At 33.1% G+C, this 26,671-nt stretch overlaps 1 protein-coding gene across 3 annotated transcripts in view; it reads right to left on the bottom strand.

Moving 5' to 3' along the window:
• The window catches only part of LOC149426300 (dual 3',5'-cyclic-AMP and -GMP phosphodiesterase 11-like), a 488,751-nt gene that overhangs the window by 347,198 nt on the left and 114,882 nt on the right, over nt 1–26,671 (bottom strand). For all 3 annotated transcript variants that reach the window (XM_089649566.1, XM_089649917.1, XM_089649971.1), the window contains exon 2: nt 7,306–7,383. In XM_089649566.1, coding sequence (XP_089505692.1) covers nt 7,306–7,383 — 78 coding nt within the window. The remainder of the gene's footprint in view (nt 1–7,305; nt 7,384–26,671) is intronic.

The raw sequence follows: 26,671 nt of genomic DNA, 5'->3' as shown, positions 1-26,671 counted from the left end.
TACATAAATTATTAGTTAACTACTTTCAAAATAGAAAGATTTGTGTAAAATTTTTTGATCATTTTAGCAAAAAAAATATTGTTTTCGCAGGCGTACCACAAGGGTCCATACTAGGCCCTACCTTGTATATATTATATGTTACTGCAATGAAATTTATTTTTTCTCATGTAAAACATTACGTTTATGCTGACGACACTGCATTAGTTATTTCACATGAGGATTTATTAATAGCGAGTACTTTACTGCAAATTGACTTTGTCACTCTTCAAAAATGGTCACATGATGTAGGTTTAATAATCAATGCTAAAAAAACGAAGCTTATGCACATCAGATCTCCTCATAATAACATCACCATAACTCCTAAAATTATGTCTCGTGACTTTAATTGCATCCATAACTTTGTAATACAACCATGCTCATGCAAAAATATTGAACTTGTTTCAAAATACGTATATCTAGGCTTAACAATTGATTGTAACTTTAAATGGGATATACATATACAAAAAGTGTGCACACGGCTTAGAGCTATAGTGAGCAAACTTTATAGATTGAAGTTTTTTGTTCCACCAAATACCCTTAAAATAGTATAGGCGGAATTCCTAATAAGATACGGAATAACTTCATGGGGATATTCAACAAAAACAAATCTTCTTTCAATCCAAAATGTACAATATTCTTTGGTAAAATTATTATTAAACAGAACTAAATACGAACAAAGAAATGACGTACCAAAGTCATTACTATACAACTCTGTAAATGCATTATCTGTTCGTGCTTTATTGTGGCTTAAAATTGCGAGTCAGCATACATCTCAATCTGAACATAATAAAATAGTGACACATGTTCATAATACAAGACTAATTGCAAACGATGGACTTGTAGTTCCCAGATGCCCGAATAAATATGGTCAAAGAACTCTAGAATACCTCGTTCTAATAATTTACAACATGTTACCAAACTCGATAAAAAGCTGTGAATTGACTCACAGAAGGAAATGTATGTTAAAAAAATGGTTATGTGAAAGAATTTTTTTGTACTAATGTAATTATGTGTATATTTTATGTACTTGTTCAAATTGTATATGTATTTAAGAAGTAATTGTTAAAAGAACCCGTTGACAAACTGATATCAATCAGTTTAACGGGACTTAATTGTAAAAAATGTATTTTTGAAAGTAAATAAATTTTAAAAAAAACATAGCAGTTGACATAGTTTTGGGGATCATCCTTCGAGTGTGTGGCATCGGGTTTTTCTCAGCAGCACCTTCAAACACACTATTCTTTGTTAGTCCTGTACGCGTTCCTATACCATTCCTCTGATTTTGCTGAAAATTTCAGAGTTTCTTATTATTAATTCCAATTGTCTTTAGAAAGTGATTTGAATAGTAGAAGAAGTCGGGGACTCTCGAAGTAAACTTAACGCATTATCTCTGCATTGGAATGAGATACGGAGTCGAATTGAAGTCTACATAATGTATTTTTTTAATAGTAACAATGTGGATTTCATGATACTATATGAAGTGAATGGTAGAAAAATTCGGGGATGCCAGAGGAAAACATTATTTGTTGTAAAATGAAACGTAAGTGATGAACGAAAAAAGAGGTGTAAGGAGAATGTATGACTGGAAGCGAGTGATTAAAGGGGTCAAAGACGCCCAAGGAAGACATGGCACGATCAAGTAAAAAATACTTTAATTACTATACAGTAATATTATTTCCACCTTAAAAATGCAACCAGTTTGTCGGGTACTCTAGAATTCAAGACCCCGAAACTTTACCCCAAAGCATGTCCCCGAGCAACGCGGGTACATGCCAGATAGTAATCTATACATGCGGGTTTGCTGTTTAAAATTAGTATTATTTTATATACTTTTTAATATTTGTTTACACCACAGTAATTTGAATTAATCGAACCAAATAATACTGGAGCCTTTTTAAGAGGCAATTTGTAAATCTATATAAAAAAAATGTAAATGTTCGTTTTGTTCAAAATCCTATATTTCCGAATATTCTTCTCCGATTGCTTTGAAATTTCGACACAACGCAACGTTGCATTCGAATACACGTGTGTTTTTATATAGCCATCTGTTGGACGTAAAAGCAACACGCGCTATTGTTTATCTATCTGCACAGACAGACTGAGCCATAGCAAAGCGTGGCGGGGTACAGCTAGTTCATAGTAATATAATTATATATATATTTTGCAGATTGAGTAAGAAAGAGTTCGTAATAAGATTTCTTCCTCAAAATTATTCAGAATAGCAAAATTGCTGGTATTTACCAAAAACCTTTTCTCAACCCCTCAGAAATTGTCTAGTGAAATGACTACAGAGTAATTTAAGTGGACCCGCAAGCGGGGCTTGATGAAATCGCAACTTTCTTTTACCGGGATTTGATTCAACAAGTTTGGCAACAACTGTCGCAGTAGTTTTACCAGACAATAAGTTGGTTTGATCGAATATGATTATAAAACTTATCCAATCACTTAGTTCGCAGCGGGGAAAAACGGCTCAAAATCAGTTAACAAAAAATGTATTTGGGTTCTTACACCTCTTCAAATCTACGGTCGCAAGTTTCGGAAAGTTTTCTGCTGTAGGGTAGGAAAAACTCAACCTCTATAAGGGATTGGTGAATTTTAAATTATTTCTGTTACGTATTACTCACTATAATGTTTATTTTTACTTCGCGCTGTGTTCATTAAAACTAGTGTTTTAAGAAACCCTATGAATTTGCGTTAATATATTTTTCAAATATTTGTCAAAAATGTAAAACGTGAAAATGAAAACACATTTTTTATATGCTGGGCGTAGGGGAGTGCTGTTGTAACTGTCCATTTCCAGTTTCGATTTTTTTTTATCCATATTATTATTCTAGCAAGCAATCTTTAACTAAATGGCAAACTTTTTTTGAGCTTTTCAATATTATGAGGCAGGCCTGAAGAGAGTTTGAAAAGAGAATTTTCATTGAGATAGTGACGTTTCTTGGGAAAATTGTATAATTCCTATTTAAAATTTTAAAAAAAACTGTTACGTAAAATAAACAGTTCATAGATATTAAGTAGGTAGGTATTTAAGTGTAACAATTATTTTATAGGCAATAATTATTAGCCTGAAACACTCATCCACATTGAAAAATCTCCTGATAAAAGATACATGACGCCAATGTCATGTATCTTTTATCAGGAGATTTTTCAATGTAGATGAGTGTTTCAGGCTAATAATTATTGATTATAAAATAATTGTTACCCTTTGTGCTATGCATAAAAGATCTTGTCTTAAAACATTAGTTTACCAAAAAAATAATAATTAATATTTGACAAGTTCTAGTATCTTCACCAAAAAATGTAGACAATTTGTCTCGACGCCATCTAGTGGGAGAATTAGCACTTACAATACCTTTCTAATATAAAATAAAGTTGGTGGTTTCAGGTGAAAAAAATGAAACAAGCAGTAATTGTTGAATGAAACACTAGTATATATTGAATTATTTCGCGGATAAGAGATAAGCCGCCATAGCTCAGTGGTCAGAGCTGTCGACCGGAAATCGAAAGGACAGAGAAGAAATTATACGATCGATATTAGTTCCAACCGAGTAGAAATTATACCATCAATATTAGTACCAACCGAGAAGAAATTATACCATCGATATTAGTAATGGTATTTACAGATTACTTGGCGAGAGCACTCGATAACAACGAGCAAGTTGACGCATCTTACCATGACTTTGCAAAGACTTTCGATAGAGTTAATCACTTAGTGCTCCTAAATAGGCTCGAATAAATTGGTTTTTCGGAAAACTTATTGAAACTCTTTTGTAACTATTTGAGTGAAAGAGAACAATTCGTGTCCTATGGTGAGTTCAACTCTAATGCATATCCTACAAATTTTGGTGTGCCGCAGGGATCCAATTTAGGACCCCTATTGTTTTTAATTTTTATAAAGAATATTCGGGGAAAGATTAAATTCGTCCGTTTTCTACTTTTCGCCAATGACATCAAACTCTTTCTGAGAATAAGATCGATAGAACACTGTAGAAAGCTACAGGAAGATATCGATGCAATTATTGACTGGAGTATTGATTACAAACTTGGGTTCAACTTCCAAAAATGTTCAGTCATGTGCTTTACAAGGGCACACAAGACCATATATTTTAATTAAAAAATGAAAGATACGTCACTGAAGCACATGGTGACTTGCAAGGACTTGGGAATTGTGTACGACATTCGCTTAACATTTCACGCTCATATTGAATAGATCTGTAAATCAGCCACTAAGATGTTGGGTTTTGTCATACACAATTCAAAAGACTTGACCAAACTTGCAGTAATAAGGCTGCTTTACTTTAGCTTAGTGCGTAGCATTCTCGAGAATGGATCTCAGGTATGGGGGCCAGAGGACACTGTCAATGTACTAATGGTCGAAAAGATACAAAAAAAGTTTTTACGATACCTCTACATGAGAGAGTTTGGTTATTACCCATGGCTGTTTCCAACAGCATTTATCTTGGGAATGCTGGGTGTATACAGCATTAGTTCCAGAAGGGATGTTGCATTACTCCTGATGGCGTATAAGCTTCTAAACGGTTTAGTATCAATACCAGACATTCTGGCTAAAATAGGATTCTATGTCCCGGATAATTTTGCGCGAGACCGCCAACACAGGCTTTTGATTCTTCCTAGGTGCAGAACTAACTTACCAATGGTGATGCCCTTGGGAAGAATCACTAGGTTAATTAACTGCCTCGCAAAAATATGGCAACTTCCCAAGGGCGTCACAGTTGAAAAAAGTTTGGGAAGCCCTTTTCTAGTTCATACTGTTTTTGCAAATAAACAAATAAATAAATAAAATAAATAAAGTACAAAACGAGAAGAAATTATACCATAGATATTAGTACAAACCGAGAAGAAATTATACCATCGATATTAGTACAAACCGAGATGAAATTATACCATCGATATTAGTACCAACCGAGAAGAAATGGAGCACTGCTGAATATAAGAAATTGGGAATGTTTTAAAAAACGATAAGTCAGAAACGTTTGTAGGCGTAGTAATAGGATTATGATTAATTGAGAAATAAATGAAGCGATTTTTGATGTGAAACATTTTTTTGCGCGTTTAGGGGGGTAAGTGGCAAGACGGTACGACGCACTTGCAAGGAAAGACGCTTCATTCGGCCAACCTCGTGACTCGTCGGCTATTTGCGCTCGACCGCCAAACTCTATGCAGTATATTAGCTTATATTCTCACTAATATTGGCTATGGTTCTATTCTAAATGATGTTGAATTTTAAATTTGTAATATATTTCTTTATGTATATTTGAATAAAAATAAAAATAATTGTTTTATTATCAAAATATAAAAACTTGTTTACTTTCATTTTCCCTTCCTTCAGTGCAAATCAAATTCGATGTGTCATGTGTTGTTCGTTTGTTCAAAATCTTAAATCTTAATCTTAAAATCTTAAAAACAGAACCATCTGATGGACAAACCTGCTTTTTTGTAAAAAACGGACGTAAAATCAATACGCGCTATGGTTTTTTTCTCTCTGCACAGATATACTTGGCCACAGCAATGCGTGGCGGGGTACAGCGAGTATTAACTAAATCTCATCAACGCAATGCCAAGCAAAGAATTTCCCCTTTTGAAGAAGCGCGTAAAAATATAAAAGTAAGGCAATAAATAGATTTTACATCAAAAAATATAAAATATTTTTTAAACCTACCAAATTAGACCGGTGTCAAATGTGCTTTGTTATGTTCTCCAATTTCAATATAAATGAGGTTATAATCAGTGGCGGTTTTCTCTAAAGTGCGTTTGTGCGGCGAACCCCCATTAAAAATATGAGAAAATAAAACAAACTTGTTTTATAATAATATAGGCACATTATAGATAGCACGCTATTAAAATTTCGCCTTCAAAACCCGCCCCACCGAAAAATACGATACCTATTCCAAATTTGTGCGAGTTGAAATCCGCGCCAAACTCTTCATACAAAATAATCTTAGCCGGTACAGACCCTATAACGGTGATATATACAAAATTTGGTCTTTCTTTGCAAAAATAAGACAAATTGTGTGCGTCGAACACGCGTTATGATATCACGTGACCTCCGAACATTGACGAATGTAACCGAAGAAACCCGAGAATTTCGCGGAATGACCTGCAGACGTTTGACCTTTGAACCATAGGGATGCAAGTTAAATGTTATTTTTTTATGTTATATTATGGTATTTAACTTTGTAGTCATTTTTGTACATATTTTTGTTTTCTTGTTTCTGCATTTCTCCAACCGTTTGCTTATGGCATTTGTAAATCTACTACCTATTGAAATAGACCGATTTTAACCGAATCAGATTTTACGCAGACAGTGAAAACCTACAATTTCCTCGAAAATGTCAAATTGAAAAACGAACTGATTGTTTTATATGGTTGCGAAGAACTGTACGGTGCCGATGGAGCCCTCTCAATACTGCAATATCTTGTAGAATGCTCTTTACAGTCCATTTTCAGTGAAACTCTTACATTACTCAAAATCATTTGCACGATACCAATGACATCGGTTGAAAGTGAGCGCTGCTTTTCCACACTCAGCAAAGTAAAGACATTTTCTAGAAATACAATGACCCAAGACCGTTTAAATGCCCTGTGTATGATTAGTATAGAGAAGGAACTGATAACCTCTATACCTGATTTTAATACCCGCGTAATTGAAGTGTTTTCAAATGCAAAAAGTCGGCACATGGATTTTTTGTATAAGTGAAAAAAAAACTAAATTTATTTCGTGCCACCTTTATTTGTTTTTTTTTTTAATGTTTTAAAATATCTATTATATATTCTACAAAATTATTCTTCTCTAAAAAACAATAATAATTAGCAACATACCTACATTGAGTGCTATAAAAACATTAAACAATTTAATTCCTATAAAACTTTTCTCATTATCTAATAATTGTGTCTAGTGTAAAGTGATTTAAAAACAATAATATGTAGGTACCCCTCCCACTAACTTTATTTAAGTTGTGTGACTGCTGCCGTATTCGACTATTTGACGAAGGAAAACAGTAAGTAAATTTTAATTAGATATGTTTATCTTCTCTTGAATTTCTGAACCCCCTGTTAAAAAGACCACGAACCGCCACTGGTTATAATTAATGGGGCTGTTATTAGAGAATCACGGATAACAATGCAGGTAATGATATACTGTAGATATTGGCACTAACAGTGCAAAAAAGGTTTATTTTTCAACATTTTTAGGGATGATATGAGGGGGTTCTGAGGGCGGCACAGATAATTCTTAAGTCTTACCCGGTTTCCTGCGCACTCGCCACAGGACGGGAGGGGCAGGGTTACCCGCTGACGAGGCCAGCTTGCCGGCCGTCACACCTGGAAAAACAAAAACATCGTATTACTGGAGGAAAAATTCTATTGTTAAATATTATATTATTAAATATTATTATTAAAAATTATATTGTTGTGTTTGTCTGTAATTAGTGATAGTATCAACCATGTTTAATGAAAGTAATTGTATTTCGAGAGCTTTGATATGAATCACTGTTGACAAACCTAAGAAAAAAAAAAATTTTTTTTTTTTTTTTTTTTTGATCTCGAAGGAAGGGTTTTACTATATTATAAATGACAATACATATTTAGATACATGTGATAAAAAATACTTTTTCAAAAAATATTTTATGTCAAAATATATTTTGAAAAAAGTTTACATTGCGCTATGCCACTCCCATCTCGAATAACATGGTATAATAGGATGAGGATCTGCGATAACAAATCATATGAAACAACTATCTAAAAACCCTATAGGGTATTATAAACACCATCCTAAAAGCTCCCTTGGATTCTAACAAAAGAAATCTTCAAGTCATTTGCAGTCCCAAACATACAACATATTTAATATTTATTCTAAGAACGTTTTGATCAAATCTTTTTTAAATTAAAAAATCGAAGAAACCACACATTTACAACCAAAGCGCAAACCAGAATGATATTACAAATATACCCTAATTCAAAACTGCTTTTGGACAAAGGAATTATAAATACCTCTCCACTAAACTCCATAATTCACTTCGACTAGCAATAAGGAAAACGGATAATACAATGATTTAGAAACACAAAGCGAAACTTGGCATAGAAATCAAAGAACAGGATTTATTTAACATTCAAAAAAACATTCTAGTAGCGTATACAATTACTCCCTTACTAATAAACGTGTTTTAAATTTGCTGTTAAACAACCATTTACCATACATTCATGTTTGGTTTTCAGTTGCATAAAATTTAAAACACGTTTATTAGTAAGGCCCTTAGTATTTAATTAAAACCTAGTTCGCCTCAGCACAGGAACCCCTAGTGGGGAGAACTGAGAAAAATCTTATGAATTATCCTTAAGAAAAAATAATATATATTAGAACTAAAAAAAGAGAAGATAAACATCGATGGAGCGGCCTGAAGCGGCCCGCGTGTTTTTCACATAACTCAAAAATTTTTTTTTACATAAAATATAATATCATTTACATAAGAAAAAACAGATGGAAAAATTGAGTTGATTGGTGCTACTATCCTTTTTTAAACTCAATTGAGACAATGATCTGTAGTTAAAAGTTCATGAATCATATTAATTCAATTGGAATCATAACTGACATAGGGTCAAAGAAGAGCGCAGAGCGTGCTAGCCAACATGCTTGCCAGCAGACAAGCTTAACAGGGCGCAGTCATTCCAGACATAATACATGAGCATGAGCATGCACACTAACAAACTCTGGGCCAGATACACACAAAAGTACCATGAACAGTGAACACGCTCTGAGTACATTGGAGAAGCCCCACCACTTTCCCAACGACGGTATAAGGAAACTGATTGTTTACCTCCTTCATCGTACACGTCAATAATAAAAAAGCTACATAATATATAACTATTATGCACTACTCTAGACCCTATTTTGTTAGTGCATATACATATTTACATTCAATAATAAATATACAGTACTTTAACAAAAATACTTCTCCTCACTATAGCCGGATCTAAGAAACAAAATCAAAAAGTGTATAATATAATTTATATGTACATTTTGAAAATAATAATAAGATAGCTAGGGCATTCCCATCATGAATGTGCGTTGTAATTAGCCTGATAGCTAACAGATCAAACGCTTACCCCCTAAAACCAATTCACCGAGAGTTGAGAGTTTGAGAGTTAAGGTCACGCGTACAAGGCACTGATCGGCCTCCCCGAAGCAGCGCTTCGCAGATATTTGCGAGAAAAGGTTACACTGTTCGCTGCTTTGATACGCCACAGAACGAGTCCGCGTTTCCTGAAATCCAAAAACACTTTCTTCCATACTATATGTATTCAGCGGCACAACTCGCCTTTATCATAGATGGAGAGTTTCCCTCAATCCACATTCAAGTGCTAAATGTATACGCATATGCAATTTCCCTTTTTGTGTTACTCTTTTATGTAATCGTCATAGGCATCCAAACCGATAGATTATCCCATCAGGGAAAGGGGATCAAACCAAGTTGCGCGGAGAGCGGAGGGGGAGTGACCGTCTCCCTTTCTGTAATTTGTCAGTAAATGAATCTGACAGTAAGATGCAACTAGCAATGTTATATCACCGTTCAGTTTGAGAAAATAAAATCTGCTTATGAATCACTTACCCTTCTTACAATGGCGAGCAAATTACTGGATGCTTAAAAAAAATTTAACAATAAATCCAAATCGAGTGAACATAAGTTTGTGCTTGTTTCCAAAACTGAATATTTCAAAGTCAAAGTTTTTTTGATACCTACTGATGTTATGTATACATCAAATATAAGACAATAACAAAAAAAATCCCACAAATGCGAAGCCTGTGCTTGGGTATTTAAGTATTTGTATATAAAACAGTGGTGGTTAATTAAAAAATACAGTACCTATAGCCTATAGATAGATTAATGGGCATATAATATATATATATATATATATATATATGCCCATTATTGCATATAATACATATATATAATACATAGCATATTTTCGATATTGGATTTTTAGATTTAGAAAGATGAATGTTAGTTATAGGAAAAGGTTACGCGGTTCATTTTTTTGTTTGTTTATTCAGCCTTTATCCTGTTTTTTAACCGTTTTCCGAACCTGCGCAAAAATGTCTCGCAATGGACTGCGCTGCAAACCGTTGCCTTACTTTAGTGAACGTTTCTTTTTTTCTGGGCAGGGTCTGTTACTTCAACGTGCGCTCCTTTTTAACGTACGACTGATGTATAAATAGTCGAAGCATTCTCGAACCCTTCTGGTGACAACAGTAAGGTCCCGTGGTTTGCCTTCAGCTCGTCAAAATGATACCCGGATTTCACGTTGTTTTCAATGTTTATCACTATTTTTTTTGTATGTATGGAGAAGACAGAGCATTGCACACACCGCATCTGTTGTGCTGAATTAAACGATAATAATAATAACTGCTTAATTGCTTCAGCATGTTAAAGCACAAAGCTTTGATTGAAATGCACTCACAAATGCTATTATTGAATTGAAGTACGGCTTGCTCGATTGTTACCGACTAAAGTTAATAAATTTGGGACCGATGTATTTAATTGCTCGTGGACGATTTCCGCATTTTCATTCGGGTTTAAAGTCGCGATTAGTATAAATTGAGGTATTTGAAATTCGGTGGAGTAAATGTATTATTTGATTCATTTAGATTTAGGAAGATATTTGGTCAAATTTACAATGTAGGATTATATGCCTGCGCGGACAAACGTACGCCTCTTGTACTGAATTGAAGTAAGTTAATATCATTGGTTTTGTGCAGGTTGAATTCACAAAGCAATTTATTCTAAATATTATGACGATTATATTGCTTTTCATGAGTAATTTATACAGGTACATTAATACCGATAAATCGATAAAAGTGTGATCTATACTATTCCGATTATTTGAAAGAAAACCGGTATCGCCATCTTACACAAAACCCTTATACTCTTAGATTCCAGATAGGCCAATGAAATTGATTCTTTGACCACGAAACAATTTAAATTTTTTAAATGTTTGATCAATTTTACAAGAAGTATGATAAAATTGAACTTACTTCGAGCAGACAGACATGTATCGGTTCATTCTTTAGTGGTATATTATGTCAATAGTATATATAAGTATTGATGTGACTATATAGTTACACTTCAATTAGAACTAACTACGTTAATGGTTCGAAAATAATTGTACTAAAAATTTGCAAACGAAAATAGACATCTCTACGAAGTTATTTTTAAGGTGTATATTGATTCACGTGACAGTTACCGCCCGAAACATTGTACCCTTTTTAATGTAAATACCGAACACAGTGAGGCTATGGCATCCCCAAATAAGGTATGTTGTTAGCCTGAAGATAGTGGCAAGGGGAAGGAGATGGGTATTCAGATCTGCTCACCAGACACAGCCAAAGCCGTTTCAAGTAACGTTTTAATTCTGAACGGTGGTCTTACACCAGGGCGATATTGAAAGTATCTTCCACTCTAGAACGTGCTGCAAATATACTATATATTATTTTTAATTGATTAATTATGAAATAACAAAAATTAATTAATTAAAATTTACAAGCGCACGCCAGGATTTGAACCCACGACCTCCAGCGTGCTAGTCGAGAACCTTGCCCCTAGACCGCGTAGTAACGAATTATTGGAAAAGAATACAAAGCTGTTAAGACTTTCATTAATCATTTACACCGCCATCTTGTTCGTTTGTTATTCCCAGAACTGAACAACTAAACATGCAACGTGAGGGTTTAATTATTAACGTGCCGTGTTTCAAGACAATTATTACAGAATATGTTTCAATTAACACTACTCGTAGCTCGTAGGTACACCTACTTCGACATTGCGTTTCACGTTCAAAATATTTGTACGTCGATAACATCGGTATGCAATATACGTGATAACCCCCGCCCTACAGAAAGTTATTGCATAAAAGCTCTTGTAGGTACGGTGAAAATTGATATATTATTTCATAAAAAATTTGATAATAGCTGCAGGATTAATTAAATAATTTTTACATATTCTTTGTACCGAAATGTGGGGGTAATTTCCAGTGTCGCACCCCGTGTAACGAGCCAATTTCAATAATTTAGGACCTTAAAACACCCTTTGCGGATTTTTATCGAAAAATCAGTCGGTAATAACTGTGAGAAAAAGATTGCTCACGAATTACAAAATAACTCCCATAATGCGCAGTGTTTCAGCCAGTATCTACTAGTTCGAGTAATTAAAAACCACTGCAAGCATTACGCACGCGTAAAATGCTACTAATTTTCTTGGAAAAACTATTGGTATATATACTATTGGTGGGGGGGAGGGGTCCGCCACTGGTAAGTGCAACCCTCCACATTCCAATGTGTAAACATTGTACATCGTACATCACATAGATCACACACAACATCTAGTAAATTGTAAACTACAACATAGTTTTGGTTACTAAAAATAATTGCGCAAAAGTAAAGTAAACTTTGAATTTAAATTGAAATTAATGTTGAAATGTATCTCTAGTCGGATGAACGATCTTGGTGCATACCAAACTTGTCAATAATAACAACTTTTATCGCTGCAAAAAAAATTATAAAATGCTTCTAACTAACAATGCTGCAAAAGAAGTATAGGTGTCTGCGGCTCATATCGTTCAGGAGCTTCGTTATTTGCCACGTGGAAATAAACCTAAAACATGTCTCCAAAAAAATACTACAGAATTGCCACTACGTGTTACATAATTACTACAAAATAATAATTCCTTCATTGTTTGTTTTACGTTCATGTGAAGAATAAGGAATGCGACCGACATTCTTTACATTATTGTTTTGATGATCTAGCAAACATAACTTTTAGATTGCCAACGAAAGGAAATTAATTAAAAATTCATCCGCGCGCATTTTTATGTGAATACTGGCAAAAGAGTTCCAACTGCTCCCAACCGTCTGGAGCCAGTGAGACTATGGCATCCACACTCAGGGTATGTTGTGAGGCTGAAGATAGTGGGGAGGGGAAAGAGATGGGGAAGAGGAAGTTGGGGGAGTACCTGGCTATGCAGATCTGGTCACCAAACACGGCTAAAGCCATTTCAAGTAATGTTTCAATTCTTAATGGTGGTCTCACACCAGGGCGATACTGAGAGTATCTTCCACTCTGAAATGTACAATAAGCTTAGCATTTGTATTACAATTTTACTGAAATACAATTTTCTAGTCCAGTTAATAAAAGTTTTAGAAGGTTGTGTTAGTGACTTTGCCAGGCGAAACTGTCACGCAATTATTTCTTCACCGAACTACTCTTGTGAGCAATGCTGACATATTTCAATAGAATGCTATTGATATATCGGTATGTTTACTAGAACACAGGTATCTAGATGAGTTAACCAACTGTTCGAGCTCTAGTTCGAGCATAAACTAAACAGGAATATTTTGAGAAAAGTATTTCATTTCATATATAATGTATTACTACGGAAAAGGGTAAATAAGAATATAATGGTAAAGCGATTTTTAATGATAGCATTAATATATTAGACTGAGAAAATTCCTCCTCTGACCCGCTTTTTTTTATTCCAGTGCCTAATACTGCTGGTAAATATTGTGAAATATTAGTTTTATAAACGACGTTCGAAAAAATCACGATAATTATGTAAATATTAAATATCGGATATATCCATATAATATCCAACATATTATATCAAAAATAGAAGTTAAGAAACATGTTTTCAATAATAATACATGTCCGATGCTCTGTAGGAAACTCGCTTGCACAGCGCGGGTGTAAACTGTGCACCCTAAAGTTTATGTTTAGACTTACGGAATTCAATAATAATGATTCTTCGATTGGTTACATAAATATTGACAATCTAATGATCAATAAATACCTGAAAAATTTAGATGTTAGTAAGGGTGCTGGTAGTGACGGTATCTCGCCATATTTCATCAAAAAATGTTCCAAAAATCTTTCTTACCCTTTAACTAACATATTTATAATGTCTCTAAAAGAAGGTAAATTTCCCACAAAGTTTAAAGAAGCTATTATAATTCCTATTCATAAAACAGGGTCAAAAATTAACACTGAAAATTACCGCCCAATCTCAATACTCACGGTATTTAGTAAACTTTTTGAGCGAATTGTCTACGATCAAATTTACACAACAATTGTTCGTAATATACAAAACCAACAACACGGATTTCTTCAAAAAAGATCAGTACTAACAAACTTGGTAAAATTTACGGAATATTTAACGTACAATATGGACAATAGAAACCAAGTAGATGTAATCTACACTGATTACTCTAAGGCCTTCGATAAGGTAAACCATTCATTCTAATTCAAAAATTAAAACAATTAGGCATCCATGGTGACTTACTACGGTGGCTCACTTCATACCTTTGGAGTAGACTTCAAAGTGTCTTAGTTAAGGGAACAAAGTCCAGCTTCTTCTCTGTGCCCTCCGGTGTACTTCAAGGTTCTCATTTAGGCCCATTATTATTTAATTATATACATACGATATTCACAAATGTTTTTTACATACTAATTACCTAGCAAATGCAGATGATAAAAAAATATACTTAGTTATTAAATCAATCAATGACTACATTAAACTTCAAGAGGACCTCAATCGTCTCATTGTCTATGGCGAATTAAACAAACTTGTTATTAACATCGCAAAATGTAATAAATTAACATTTACGTAATAAAAATAAAATATCCTTTGTATACACACTAAACGGCACACACATCAATGAAGTAAAATATATCAGGGACCTTGGGGTAACACTGGATGTTAAATTAAACTTTATCCAACACACTGATGACATCATTAACAAAGCCAATAAAATGCTGGGATTTATAATTCGAATAGCAAAAGCCTTCCACAACATAAACACTCTATATTCCCTTTACACCTCATATATTCGCCCGCACCTGGAAAACTGTACACCGATCTGGACTCCTTTATACCAAGACCATACAGAAAGAATTCAAAAAAAAATTTAAACACATAAATTATAAACTAAACCAAGGCTGCCCAACCTTTTTAACAGTTGGGCCAAATTGACGATTTTGAATCACTGGCGGGCCACTGAATACCTGACGGTTCCTATTTCCATGGGGGGGGGGGGTTGTTAGAGAATTTCTATAAAACATAATTCCTCACAAAAAAAATTCAAAATGAGTGCTCCTCACCAAATATTTGAAATCCATGGGGGGGGGGGGGTTGTTACAGAACTTCGCTGAGAAAAAATTCCGCGCACCCAAAAACATCATATTTATGTGATTCCCCACAACATTTTTCGAATTCCATGGGGGGGGGGGTGGCTACAAGATTCCATTTCGGACGCAAAAAATACTATATCAAAACCGGTGTATTTTTGTATAAAAAGTAAGTTCAACAGGTTAGATTTTTTCGTCGCTGATTCTCGGTCTGAGTAGCCCAAATAGCGATACTTTTTCAAATTGGCGGATTGGCGGGTTTTTTTAAAATGGTTATTTAATTAAAATGGCCACGCGGGCCACTTATAATTCGTTCGCGGGCCACGTTATGGCCCGCGGGCCTGGGGTTGGGCAGCCTTGAACTAAACTTACACTTAAATTTCATAATTTTAACTCCCTCCAAACACGACGTCTAATTTTTGATCAAATCTTAATGTTTAAAATCCTAAATAATGGTCTGGACTCACCAGAATTTACCAATTTAATAAATCTTCATATTCCGTCTAGATCAACCCAACAATCTGATTTATTTTATATACCCTAGTGTAGAACAAACATTCGAGAAAATTCCCCAATTCCTCGTATATGTGCACAGTATAATACAAAATTTTCCAGCATTGATATTTTTGGTAATAACCTAAAGAAATATCGATATGAAGTAATGCGTATGATCGATTATTAATATGAGAGTATGGAATGTATCGGGAGCATCTCCTATCCTCTTCCTATTTTCCCCTTCCTCTCCCCTTCCTTTAACACCAAATTAATTTTAAGATATTAAAACTTCATTTCCAATGAACTTTAACATAAGAAACTTCTGTGGCTTGACTTCAGTTAACTTGTATATTTATATCTATCAATGTATATTATATAAAAGCTGTTTGTTTCTTACAAAATAAATAATATTTTTAAATGTTTTTAAATATTAAAAAAATTATGGTTTGACTCAGAATTGAACCTTCCTAATCAGGTACTTGAGTCGACAACTATAGCAACCTCGCCAAATACCGATCAGGTGGGACAGACATTTATTTTGTATATTATCTGTCGTAATGTCATCCGATTTCAGATAAATGCGTACTTGTCTGCGAGTTTACGCGTGATTGCTACAAGAATGCATTGTCATCGAGAACGAGTCGATCTGCAGAGTTTCAGCTCGATTGGATGTCGGGAAGTGATTTTATTTCCGCTTCCAAGATTTGCATTCCTTCATTACCGAAAATAAAAGTGAAATTCAAATGTATTTAAAAATGTTTAAATAAGGATGAAATATATCTTTCTAGAGTTGCAATACAACCACATCCCGAGAATACCAGTAAAGTTAAACGTGGAGAAACGCGGTAATAACAACGGTTCTGGCATTTTAAACATACATTATCCCAGAACATGTACTTGTCCAAATATGAGCCAAATTGTAAATAATATATTCGGTAGATGTTTTATAAACTTTAAATTTCCATTTAGTTACTAACTAAAATTAATATTAAGAAAGTTACACAAGAAATATTTTCAAGAAACAGTATTTTGCTAAAGAATAACACACGTTTTAAGAATATCGGAAATTTTACCGAAAGTTTATTGAAGTCCAAAAACATGTTAATGCTCAATTTATTGGAGTATATTTTAAAGGTTCTACACATCATTGAAAAAATAAAACGTGAAATTGAAAATTACACGGAAAATAAAAAGATAACGGTTTTGTAAAGCTAGTATTGAAAAAGAACATAATATCAATAAATCTAAATAAAACATGAAATTGAAAATTACACAGAAAATAAAAAGATAACGGTTTTGAATACGATGAGTATTTGAGTGTATGATGAATACAACATTTGACTATTTCATTAAAAACAACCTTTTTCTGGTATTTTATAGAATATCTAATCGCTAAGAAACGACTATTTCATCAAAATTTTTGCGTACCGGTTTAGCTTTTGAATTCTTTGACCAAGGAAAACTAAGTGGAAAAAATGAGAATACTGCGTCATAATCATAATTCACACAATCAGGATACAAAAAAAAGTTATGAACAATTATTTAAAGTGATTGAAACGACATTTGGTCGTTGAAGTCAATTATGAATAAATTCCAAACATTTTTCAGTGGCATTTGCAAACTGGAAATCTCATATGGAGATTAAGCTCGTAAGTTCGGAAGATTTAATGGTACTCGGATTTTACGAGTTTTTATTACATTTTAACTATTTTTCAGGGAGCAAAACAGCCCAAACACCATTCATTAAAGGTGCAATAATTTGCTTCATAACAGGTTTAAATATTTTCAATTTCAAATTATGAAATGGACATACAAATAATTATTTAACTTACTATCAGTACCCCGCCGCGTGTTTCTGTGGCTCGGTCTGTCTGTGCAGATAGAGAAACAATAGTGCGTGTGGCGTTTACGTTTAATAGAAAGAGCATTTTTTAAAATAAAAAAAACATGTTTTACTTCTCACAAATGACAAAAAAACATCGTTGTGATGAGTTTCTCCTTGTGATGATTTTCTATTTTTATGTTCTTTCCAGAACATATTTGCTGCTGAATTTGTAATAATAAATCCATTTGGTGTTTTGTGTATGTATATAAATTTTATTAATCGTCGAATCATTTTTGAAGAAGGCTTGCCATTTTATACAACGGCTCAAATAGAACCCCAAGATGTTGAGCGCGATTTTGGTGCAATTTCAGCGTATCTGATTAAAATCAGAAACCCTTGAGTTCCAATGAGTTATTATTTGTTACTACAAGGTACTCTAACTAGCTGACGTGTACCCAAAACGTATCTGAACACGTGTAATTGACGAGATGTGAAGATTTTTCTAATTATTTTTTTTTTCACTTTGATGTAATAACTCTTTATTACGCGTAAACTATGTTATTTGTTACTACAAGGTACTCTAACTAGCTGACGTGTACCCAAAACGTAGTGATTAACATACTTTAGAGGACGTAACAACTTTCAGTAATATATTTTCTTACTACAATACGAGTTTTGGACATAAATACCACTATTCGTGATATGTTTTTATGTCACCGGAACACGCGTATTCGAATGCAACGTTGTTTCAAAAATTTCAAGGCAATCGGTGATAAACTATCGGAGATTTAAGATTTTGAACTAACGAACATTTACGTTTTTATTTATATAGATAGATAATTAGAACACGACGAACAAATATCTTTCCATGCCTAAATCCTTTTTAAATTCCAAAATACATGTTACCAAGTAGGTAACATTTTATTTAGGGAATCCTGTGCTTTAAATTTACAGAGTTTTGAGACGTAGCTGACTGTTTCCAGCGAATCTTACGTTGTTTTCTTTTTTTTTTAATTTTAAATACTAAAAAAAATCACAAACCCCCGCCTTACTCGTCATACCACGTATTTCAACTGTCCAATACATTTTATTGAATTCGTATGTTTTTGGTGAAAAAAAATCACCGGAGACCAAAATGCCACCTACATTTTTTACCCTAAGTAAGGCCAGGAATCACTGCTTTAAGTATGTCAGATACACGTCTCATAACAGCCTGCATTACATACAGCCTTACTAATAAATAAAATACTTCCCAACCGTTAAACGGTGTTTTAGTTACACATTCAATAATGACTGTCCTCTCTTTTGAATTCATACTAATAAAACTGAAACTAACCGCGCTGTGCTGCAAAATAACTGGCAACGTCGCATTTTGGCAGACTGACGCATAAGATTCCCGTCTTCAAAAATTGAGATTATTTTTAAATTGACTGTTACCGCGTGAATTTAATAAGAATTCCTTGAAATTGACGTTTTTAATAAAATGTGTAGGTAAATATATCTAAACACAATAAATTAAAAATATCAAATTTATATTTTGCAAACAATGAAACCATTTTTTTGGTTATATTCTGGGAATTATAATTAAATATTTTATCTTCTTAATATTTAAAAAATCACCCTGCATGTTTGTGCTCGCAAATTCGAAAAGTAGACCACTGATATAGCAGACGAATTTAAAGTTTGTTCTAATTAGTGTAATAATCTGTCTATGCGACTGTTTAGAGAGATTTGTGTTTAGAGAGTAATTTGAATCGTAGAAGTCGGGGATGCTCGAGAAAGACATTAGCAATAGCGAAGCATTGCGCATTGAGTCGGTCGGCCGTGTGCATTAGAATTCGGACAATTTTGTGCGAAGTTGCACTGCGTAGATTCGCACACGTATTATTGTACGAGTATATCATCACTGCGTAGAGATGTACGAATTATTTCAAAAGAATTCGTGTTTTTTTGAAATCTTTAATTCATTTTAAATTGGATTGATTTGGAAATTGGAGCTGATTTTAACCGACAAAACCAAGGTACAAAACACCTGACGCGTACCCCTCCAGATTTCGACCGTTTTGGCGGACTTGAAAATTATTTTAACTATGGAATCAACATCTGTAAAAAAAAATAAAACTGATATTTAAGATAGAAAGCTAACATTCATAAAAAAATAAATGACTGGAATTCCTCATTGCAAGATTTTAATGGTTGTACGGAGAAATGTAATAGGTATTTGCATCATATTTTGCCCTAAAGGAGTCTGCCACGTCACCGGAGAATAAAATGACCGTACTATGAATGTATTAGGCACAAAAAAAACACAACACACACTATGATGCCCACTGCAACGAATCGGCAGCGTTCTATGCCCGTATCGCCACCGGCAAAATATTCTATCCGTGATTTTGTTGACGGTCCGGTGTTGGTCGGTGACGGAACGGTCTAGTGACCGTTGTTTTATATTAATTCATAGAAAAATATTTTTTTGCATGTGTTGATACGATTACGGTTATGGTATGATACGTTGTAGTAGGCAGAGCCCTTAAGATTGCAGAAATGAGTTATTTACTAGTCTTCATAAATATTGTGTTCTGAGAGTTCTGCATTTGCTTTAATAAACACGGTAAATACTAAAAACGCGACAATTTCCCCAGGCAGCCCAGAATAAAGTTAAATAGTTTGTCATTGTTCTTGCCTAGATTACGCAAGCAACCCACCTGGCGTTGTGATGTGGGCTAATCCCCTTTCACATAATTTACTCAGTAATTATGGCCTTTACTCTTAGTTACAGTTTATCGCTTGCGCGTTGTTTAGCGGTAAGCTGTCCGGTGCCCATCCCCGCTTGCAAGCTTGCGAGCCGCCTCTTCATCTGGGTTCACGGGTTCAACATCGGGGAATTAGATAATTCTGTCCTATCATGTTTCCTGGGTGATTTTGAAATGAAAATTAAACGATGTGATGCCTTCACGACACACATAAGGGAAACAGATTATATTTCGCACCCACTGTCGGAACCACAAGTATTTTGTACAATAAATTGATGGTGAAGGCATGTCTTTACATTGTAGCCACATTATTTTAGTAATAAATTAAATAGAAAATAAACCAAAAGTAATGGGTTATGTCCATTGACCGCGATATTTACAGTAGTTTTTTCGTAATCATGTTCCTACCTATATAATAATTTCACGTAATAGCCAATCGCATATATTTTATTTAATATCAACGGAATAAAAATATCTAAATAAAATTTAAAAAACACAATTAAATACAACCATATTTAAATACAACCATATTTAAATACATATATATATATTTAATTTATGATATAATATCATATGGCTGGTTACAAGTTTGGTATAAACATCTTTTGAAATGAATAAATTAAAATGTCCTACATAATATTACTGAAGGACATTAATTTTATTTTTTGTAAACAATAAAATAACTTATTTACGTGCAAAGCCACATAAAAAGTGAGTATTTATTCTTATTTGTATCCCGTGTCATTATTAATTTCAGCCTGAAATTAGTTTTATTAAAAAGTGTAGAAACGGTTTCTACAAAAAATAATAGATTTTTCTCAAGATAAAGCAATACAGAAAAACAAAATACCTCTGTTTACTGAAAATAAATTGTGCTCTTAAAATGAGGAAACAACCACTCAATTCTCTCTATTCAAATTTGACATAAAACATCCCCTTTTCATGAAACAAAAAATTTATTTCACAAAAAATCCATCACGAGTCTTAAAAAATTACGGTAAAATAATGGACACGTGATGTTTATTTTACTGATGGTGGATTGTTCATATTATAACTGTATATATAATCTATTTAATTATAATGTAACAATAATGAAGCCCTTCAAACAAATATATTATATCATTGAGATCTCTTATAAAACTTAGACTAAAATAAATATAATACAGCCGCACAAAACGCTAGGAGATATTCAACCTTGTTTTTTATCACTAAGTCCATAACAAAACATAAAAATTAGATCAGATTATTATCAAAATAGACAGATTATTAGATTATGACTAACTTTTTCTAATGAGAGACAAGTGTACCTGATATTTTTTATTGGACATTGAATTTTAAAATTTCCGCAGTCATTTGAAATCAATCGGATCTCAATTGTTGTGATCAGATTGCTCGACCTTTAAAAACTCGGTTTAATCCTCGAATTTGTGTAAATCTGTGATCGATCGTAATTTTGTGCATTGAAGAAAACTGGTATGAAATAAATAAATATATTGATAGCTTAGAAATGTAATAAATATTTGGAAAGAGATGGAACATTATAATAATATGCAAAATATTAAAAACAATATATTCAAAATGTTGGCGTGTTGATTAAAAAGTAAATACGTGAAATTACAGTATTTGATATTAAAAAAAATGTTTTCTTCGAAAATAGCTTAGCGATCAATTTCATGATGGTAAATATAGTGATAATTGTCCAGTTATTTCCAAGTAGGTTTTTCCAGCCTCGCGAGTTAAGTCAAAGGGTGGCGTGTTCAATAATTTCCTTTGTCCCATAATGTAAAAAAAACAATGGCCGTCCACTTGAACAGACAATTTACTGACAAAGTTCCATTGTAAATTGATAGGTTAATTAAACAATTCTCAATAATATCTAAATTGTGTTTGAATTAGGACAGTATTTACAAATGACGTGTTCAACTTGTTTGATATCTAATAGAGGCAATAAAGTTCACTTTTGTGGGTGGAAGACATATTGAGGAAATACGATCGACTTAATCTACATAACAATAGTGTGGAGGGGGGCAGCTTACTTTAATTAATACATAAGAACATAGGCATGAATATAACTGAAAACGATTAAGGCTTTTGGGAAATGTGGATATAAAATTACAGACCTAATTGACAGAGATAATAGAATGGTCAGTTTCTATCATTTTAAGCCATTTGACGTTCGCGTGTTTTATATTGTTAACACAAGAGTTTTTTTAAATTAGTATTATAAGTTAATTGCTCATAGATCAATATGATCGTGTGATCTTTGAATATTGGGGTGATGTGTTAGTAAATAATAGGTTATGTGTGTATTTTGGTGGACATTGGTGGATAACGACATTGACATTTTGGTGGACAATGACATTGCGATGCCGAGGGCTTAGGATCACAGGAGCATAAGTTAAGCGGTAATGCCATAATCATATTTTTAAGTAATACGAAGTTCTACATCGCAAATACAGCCGTTTAAGAGATACAGTTGGGCATATCAATTGGGAACACTGTTGTGCATATACACATGCAAATCTTTATTTGCGTTTATCTCAAATTATGTTTTTGCAGATATGCCCCTGTGATCCTAAACCCCCGATGTAATACACACCTAATGCTTCACAAAATTAACCCAAAAGATGGCAAATAACAAACACTCGTAAGTTTCCATTAAATTTTTAATTCAAAAGTTCTTCATGGATATCAAAGAATATATGAGTGTGTATGAACGAAATTGATGATTCTTGAATTATAAATTTGCTGGAATTTGTTCTAGAATGATTTTTCACATTTTAAAAGAACAGGAAGGCATTTTTTTCACAAAAAAGAGCGTAGAGCTACGTGTTTGTGGCAGCTGGTGACATACTAAACGCAGTAAATCCTAAGTATGTCCACTGGACCTAGTTCTGTGAAACCAGGCGCGATGGCTCAGTAACACATCCTTAATCACTTTTCTAATTCATCTAAGGTATCTACAATTGTTTTTAAAAATGATGCTTCGTGGTAGGTACCTACAGAAAAAATCTTATAATTTCCTAGGACTCCTTAAAGCAATGCTTAGCACTTTAGAGATAAACCGTTAAAAGTGTGTTATGGGCGTGTCCGCGTGCCAGTAGTCAATTTTATTTCTGATGAAATTGATAAAATATTAATAAAAAAAACTTTCTTTTCATTGGTCTGCCCGGGGCAGTTTTTTTTCAAATCAGTACAGATCACGCTTCGATCGGTTTATTTCTTTAGTGATGCGTAGTTGGAAGGAGAAAAGAACCGATCACATATTTTGGAATCTCAAAACTGACACCAAACGTTCACCCTTTTGCGGCCGCCAACATCTCTTGTTTTGCAAAAAAATCAGGTAACGTAATAAAGCATACGTCCACGTCAACGACTGAACAAGAAAAAAAGATAATGAAAATAGGAATTGAACTCAGGATATCCTGTCTTACCGGGACAGGCGTCTTAAACCACTTATATATTATTTGTGACCACGAAATTTTATTTATTTAATTTTCTATAATCGACAGGTTACAGAAAATTAAAAAAAATAAGGTTATAAACGAAGTAATTGTTTTATTAATATGTCAAACCACAGGGTGACTGCTTTCTATCAAAATATAAAAGAGAGAATACTATTAGGTATGTAAGTTTTTTTAAACCGTAAAACGGAATATTAAGAAAAAAATTCTTATGTTGATTTTGGATAATTTTTTTTATTTTTTATTTTTTATCTTCTTCAAAACTTTTCCCGTTAAACTACAACTAAGCAGTTTGTCAACAGGATGTTCATTTTCAATAACAATGTTAAAATATATACATAATATTATTACTAATTAAAAATGAACATAATATTGTTGCTACTTGTAAGATATTCAGATTATTATTATTGGCACACATAATTTAAAATAATACTAAATCTACATGCTAATAAGTAACAACTATTTATTGAGAGTGATGATTAGTATAAAGTATTTCTACTTATGAGCCATTTTTCAGTACATATCTGAATCTATTTGAATTTTTACAATTTTTTAGGATATTTGGCAAAATGTTGAACATTTTGGGCACGTTATGTTCTAGGGTTTGCCGTCCGTATTTATTGATATATTTTGGAAGAAGCATGTCTTCATTGTCTTTATGTTCCAATATATTTTTTATTCAGAGTCAGATATATTTATGCTGAATCAATATTTTTCCCATAGTATAAGACCTGCACAGGCAAGATATCAAGATATAAGTTTCGATACAACAATGAGATGTTACGTCTCTGTGAAAAAATATTTTTTTGAAACTAGTAATTTAATCATAGAGTTTTGAACTGATTGTAGGTAATTTAAGTTAGTTTTACAAGAATGTCCTCAAGTGGTTATTCCATATCGTATATATAAATGGAACAATCATGTTACTGTATTAACAAACGAAATAAGAATGTTATATATTGGATACATATTTGTAATAAGCATTTACTTTTTGGATCGTCATAATTTACAATAAAAGATATAAATTTGTTTTAGACCACTTTAATTTTAATTGTACTGTACCGCTTTCTTCGTCAGGAGAATATTAAAAACTTTTTTTAAATAAAAGAAAGTTTTTAATATTCTCCTGACGAAGGAAGGGTGCTTCCGAAACCGGTAGAGTACAATTAAAATTAAAGTGGTCTAAAACAAATTTATATATTTTATTGTTATATATTGGACTTAAAAATTACTTTAAAAACTGTATACTATGCGCTTGTTTAATCAATGCTTTCATAAAATATTGTATGTTGAGGTTCTTGTCACAAGACTACCCATAGAGCCTTTAAATGTTTCACAGAAATTAATTTAAAAAATAATTTATAAGAAAAGTTTTTGTATTCGTTACAGTTATTATACAGGGTGTACCGGCAAGTACCCGATAAACTTTAACCAGCTATTCCTAAGCACATTTGGAGTAAAAAATATTATGGGCGCTTTGCTGTCCGGTAGCATTTTTTTCCCATTAAAAACAAAAAATAAATAAAAAATCCACACTCCGTCACTGTCATTTGCATTGTTTCTCGAGTTCAACAGCTGTTATTAGCAAGTGTGTCAAAAAGTGTCCTCGCTCTTTCGTACACACTAAATAATAATAGTTAAAAATGAAACGAATGGTGCCGTGCCATTTCGTTGTGATTGTAAAAGCGCGCCAACGTAGGTACGTACGTACATTATTCAACGAAACAAAATATTGCCAGATGGGTTTTCAAACTTTAACAAAGGATAAAACATTGGTGACATGTGGTAAAAATATGAATACCGGACAGCAAAGTGCCCATAACATTTTTTACTCCAAATGTGCTAAAGAATAGCTGGTTAAAGTTTGTCGGGTACGTGCCGATACACCCTGTATAGTGAAAGTAAAATTATGTCAGTAAGGCAGTTGTAAATAATACAGGATATCTGTACATTTCAAAACAACATTGATAGTGCCAAACGATCACAACAAGTGTATCAGAGAATAATTTTTTTGATGAGATGAGAAATCTTATGACAAAAAACGTCGGAAATTTGCATACTATGACGTCAAACTGAACTTAGGCGTGGCGTATTAACAAGCCCGTTTTAAATTAAAATCGGCAGCAGGTTGAATATTTTTTATTCGAAATATGGTTTAAACATTTGATTTAAATGCGAGAATTAAAAAAAAGTTTACATATTTAAGAAGACCCACAAAACATATCTAAGCAGGAAACTAACACGCTTTAAGTAGGTACCTAAATACTTTTGTTTAAATATTGTAAAAAAGTTAAATATGAAAATTTTACTGAAAAATATTATGCAAAAGCAAATTTGACAATGTAAAAAGAAAACAAAAGATTTCAGTACCTACGTACAAAAATAGCATAATAATAATAATTGTGGGGATAATAATTATTACTTGTGTGGGTAATTAATTATTCGGTAACTATGTACCTAACTCCCAAATCACACAACTCTTCGTTTCCTCGCACTACGCACACTCAGATTTTCTATGCATTTAAAATAATACACAATTAAAAGTCCAGCTGCGCGTAAAAAAATGAATAAATAAATAAGTTTCTAAGCCCATTAAATATCAATTCTGTAGAGGGAAGGATGTAAATATACATAAAGGTGTAATTTGAAAAGGAAACAAATTGTAATTTCGATATTTGACGAATTATGACAAAATATTAAGAAAATAACAATTTCCCTAATCAGTTTGATAAGAAGCTCCTTGGCACGCGATGAATGAACAAATAAATTAATCCTATCTCCTGTGACCAGCTCGAGAGCAATACATGTTTTTTCTCTAGCCATTCCTCAAAATACCTACTCGTAGAAATAACTCACAAAATTAACAATCCATAGTGTTGAACACAAGAACGAGTCATAGGT

This window comes from Hesperophylax consimilis, chromosome 1, assembly GCF_061612785.1.
Source record: "Hesperophylax consimilis isolate HC1 chromosome 1, BYU_Hcon_1.0, whole genome shotgun sequence".
Taxonomy (NCBI): Eukaryota; Metazoa; Arthropoda; class Insecta; order Trichoptera; family Limnephilidae; genus Hesperophylax; species Hesperophylax consimilis.
The sequence above is the reverse complement of the archived record's forward strand: the minus strand, read 5'-3'. Positions and strand labels throughout refer to the sequence as shown.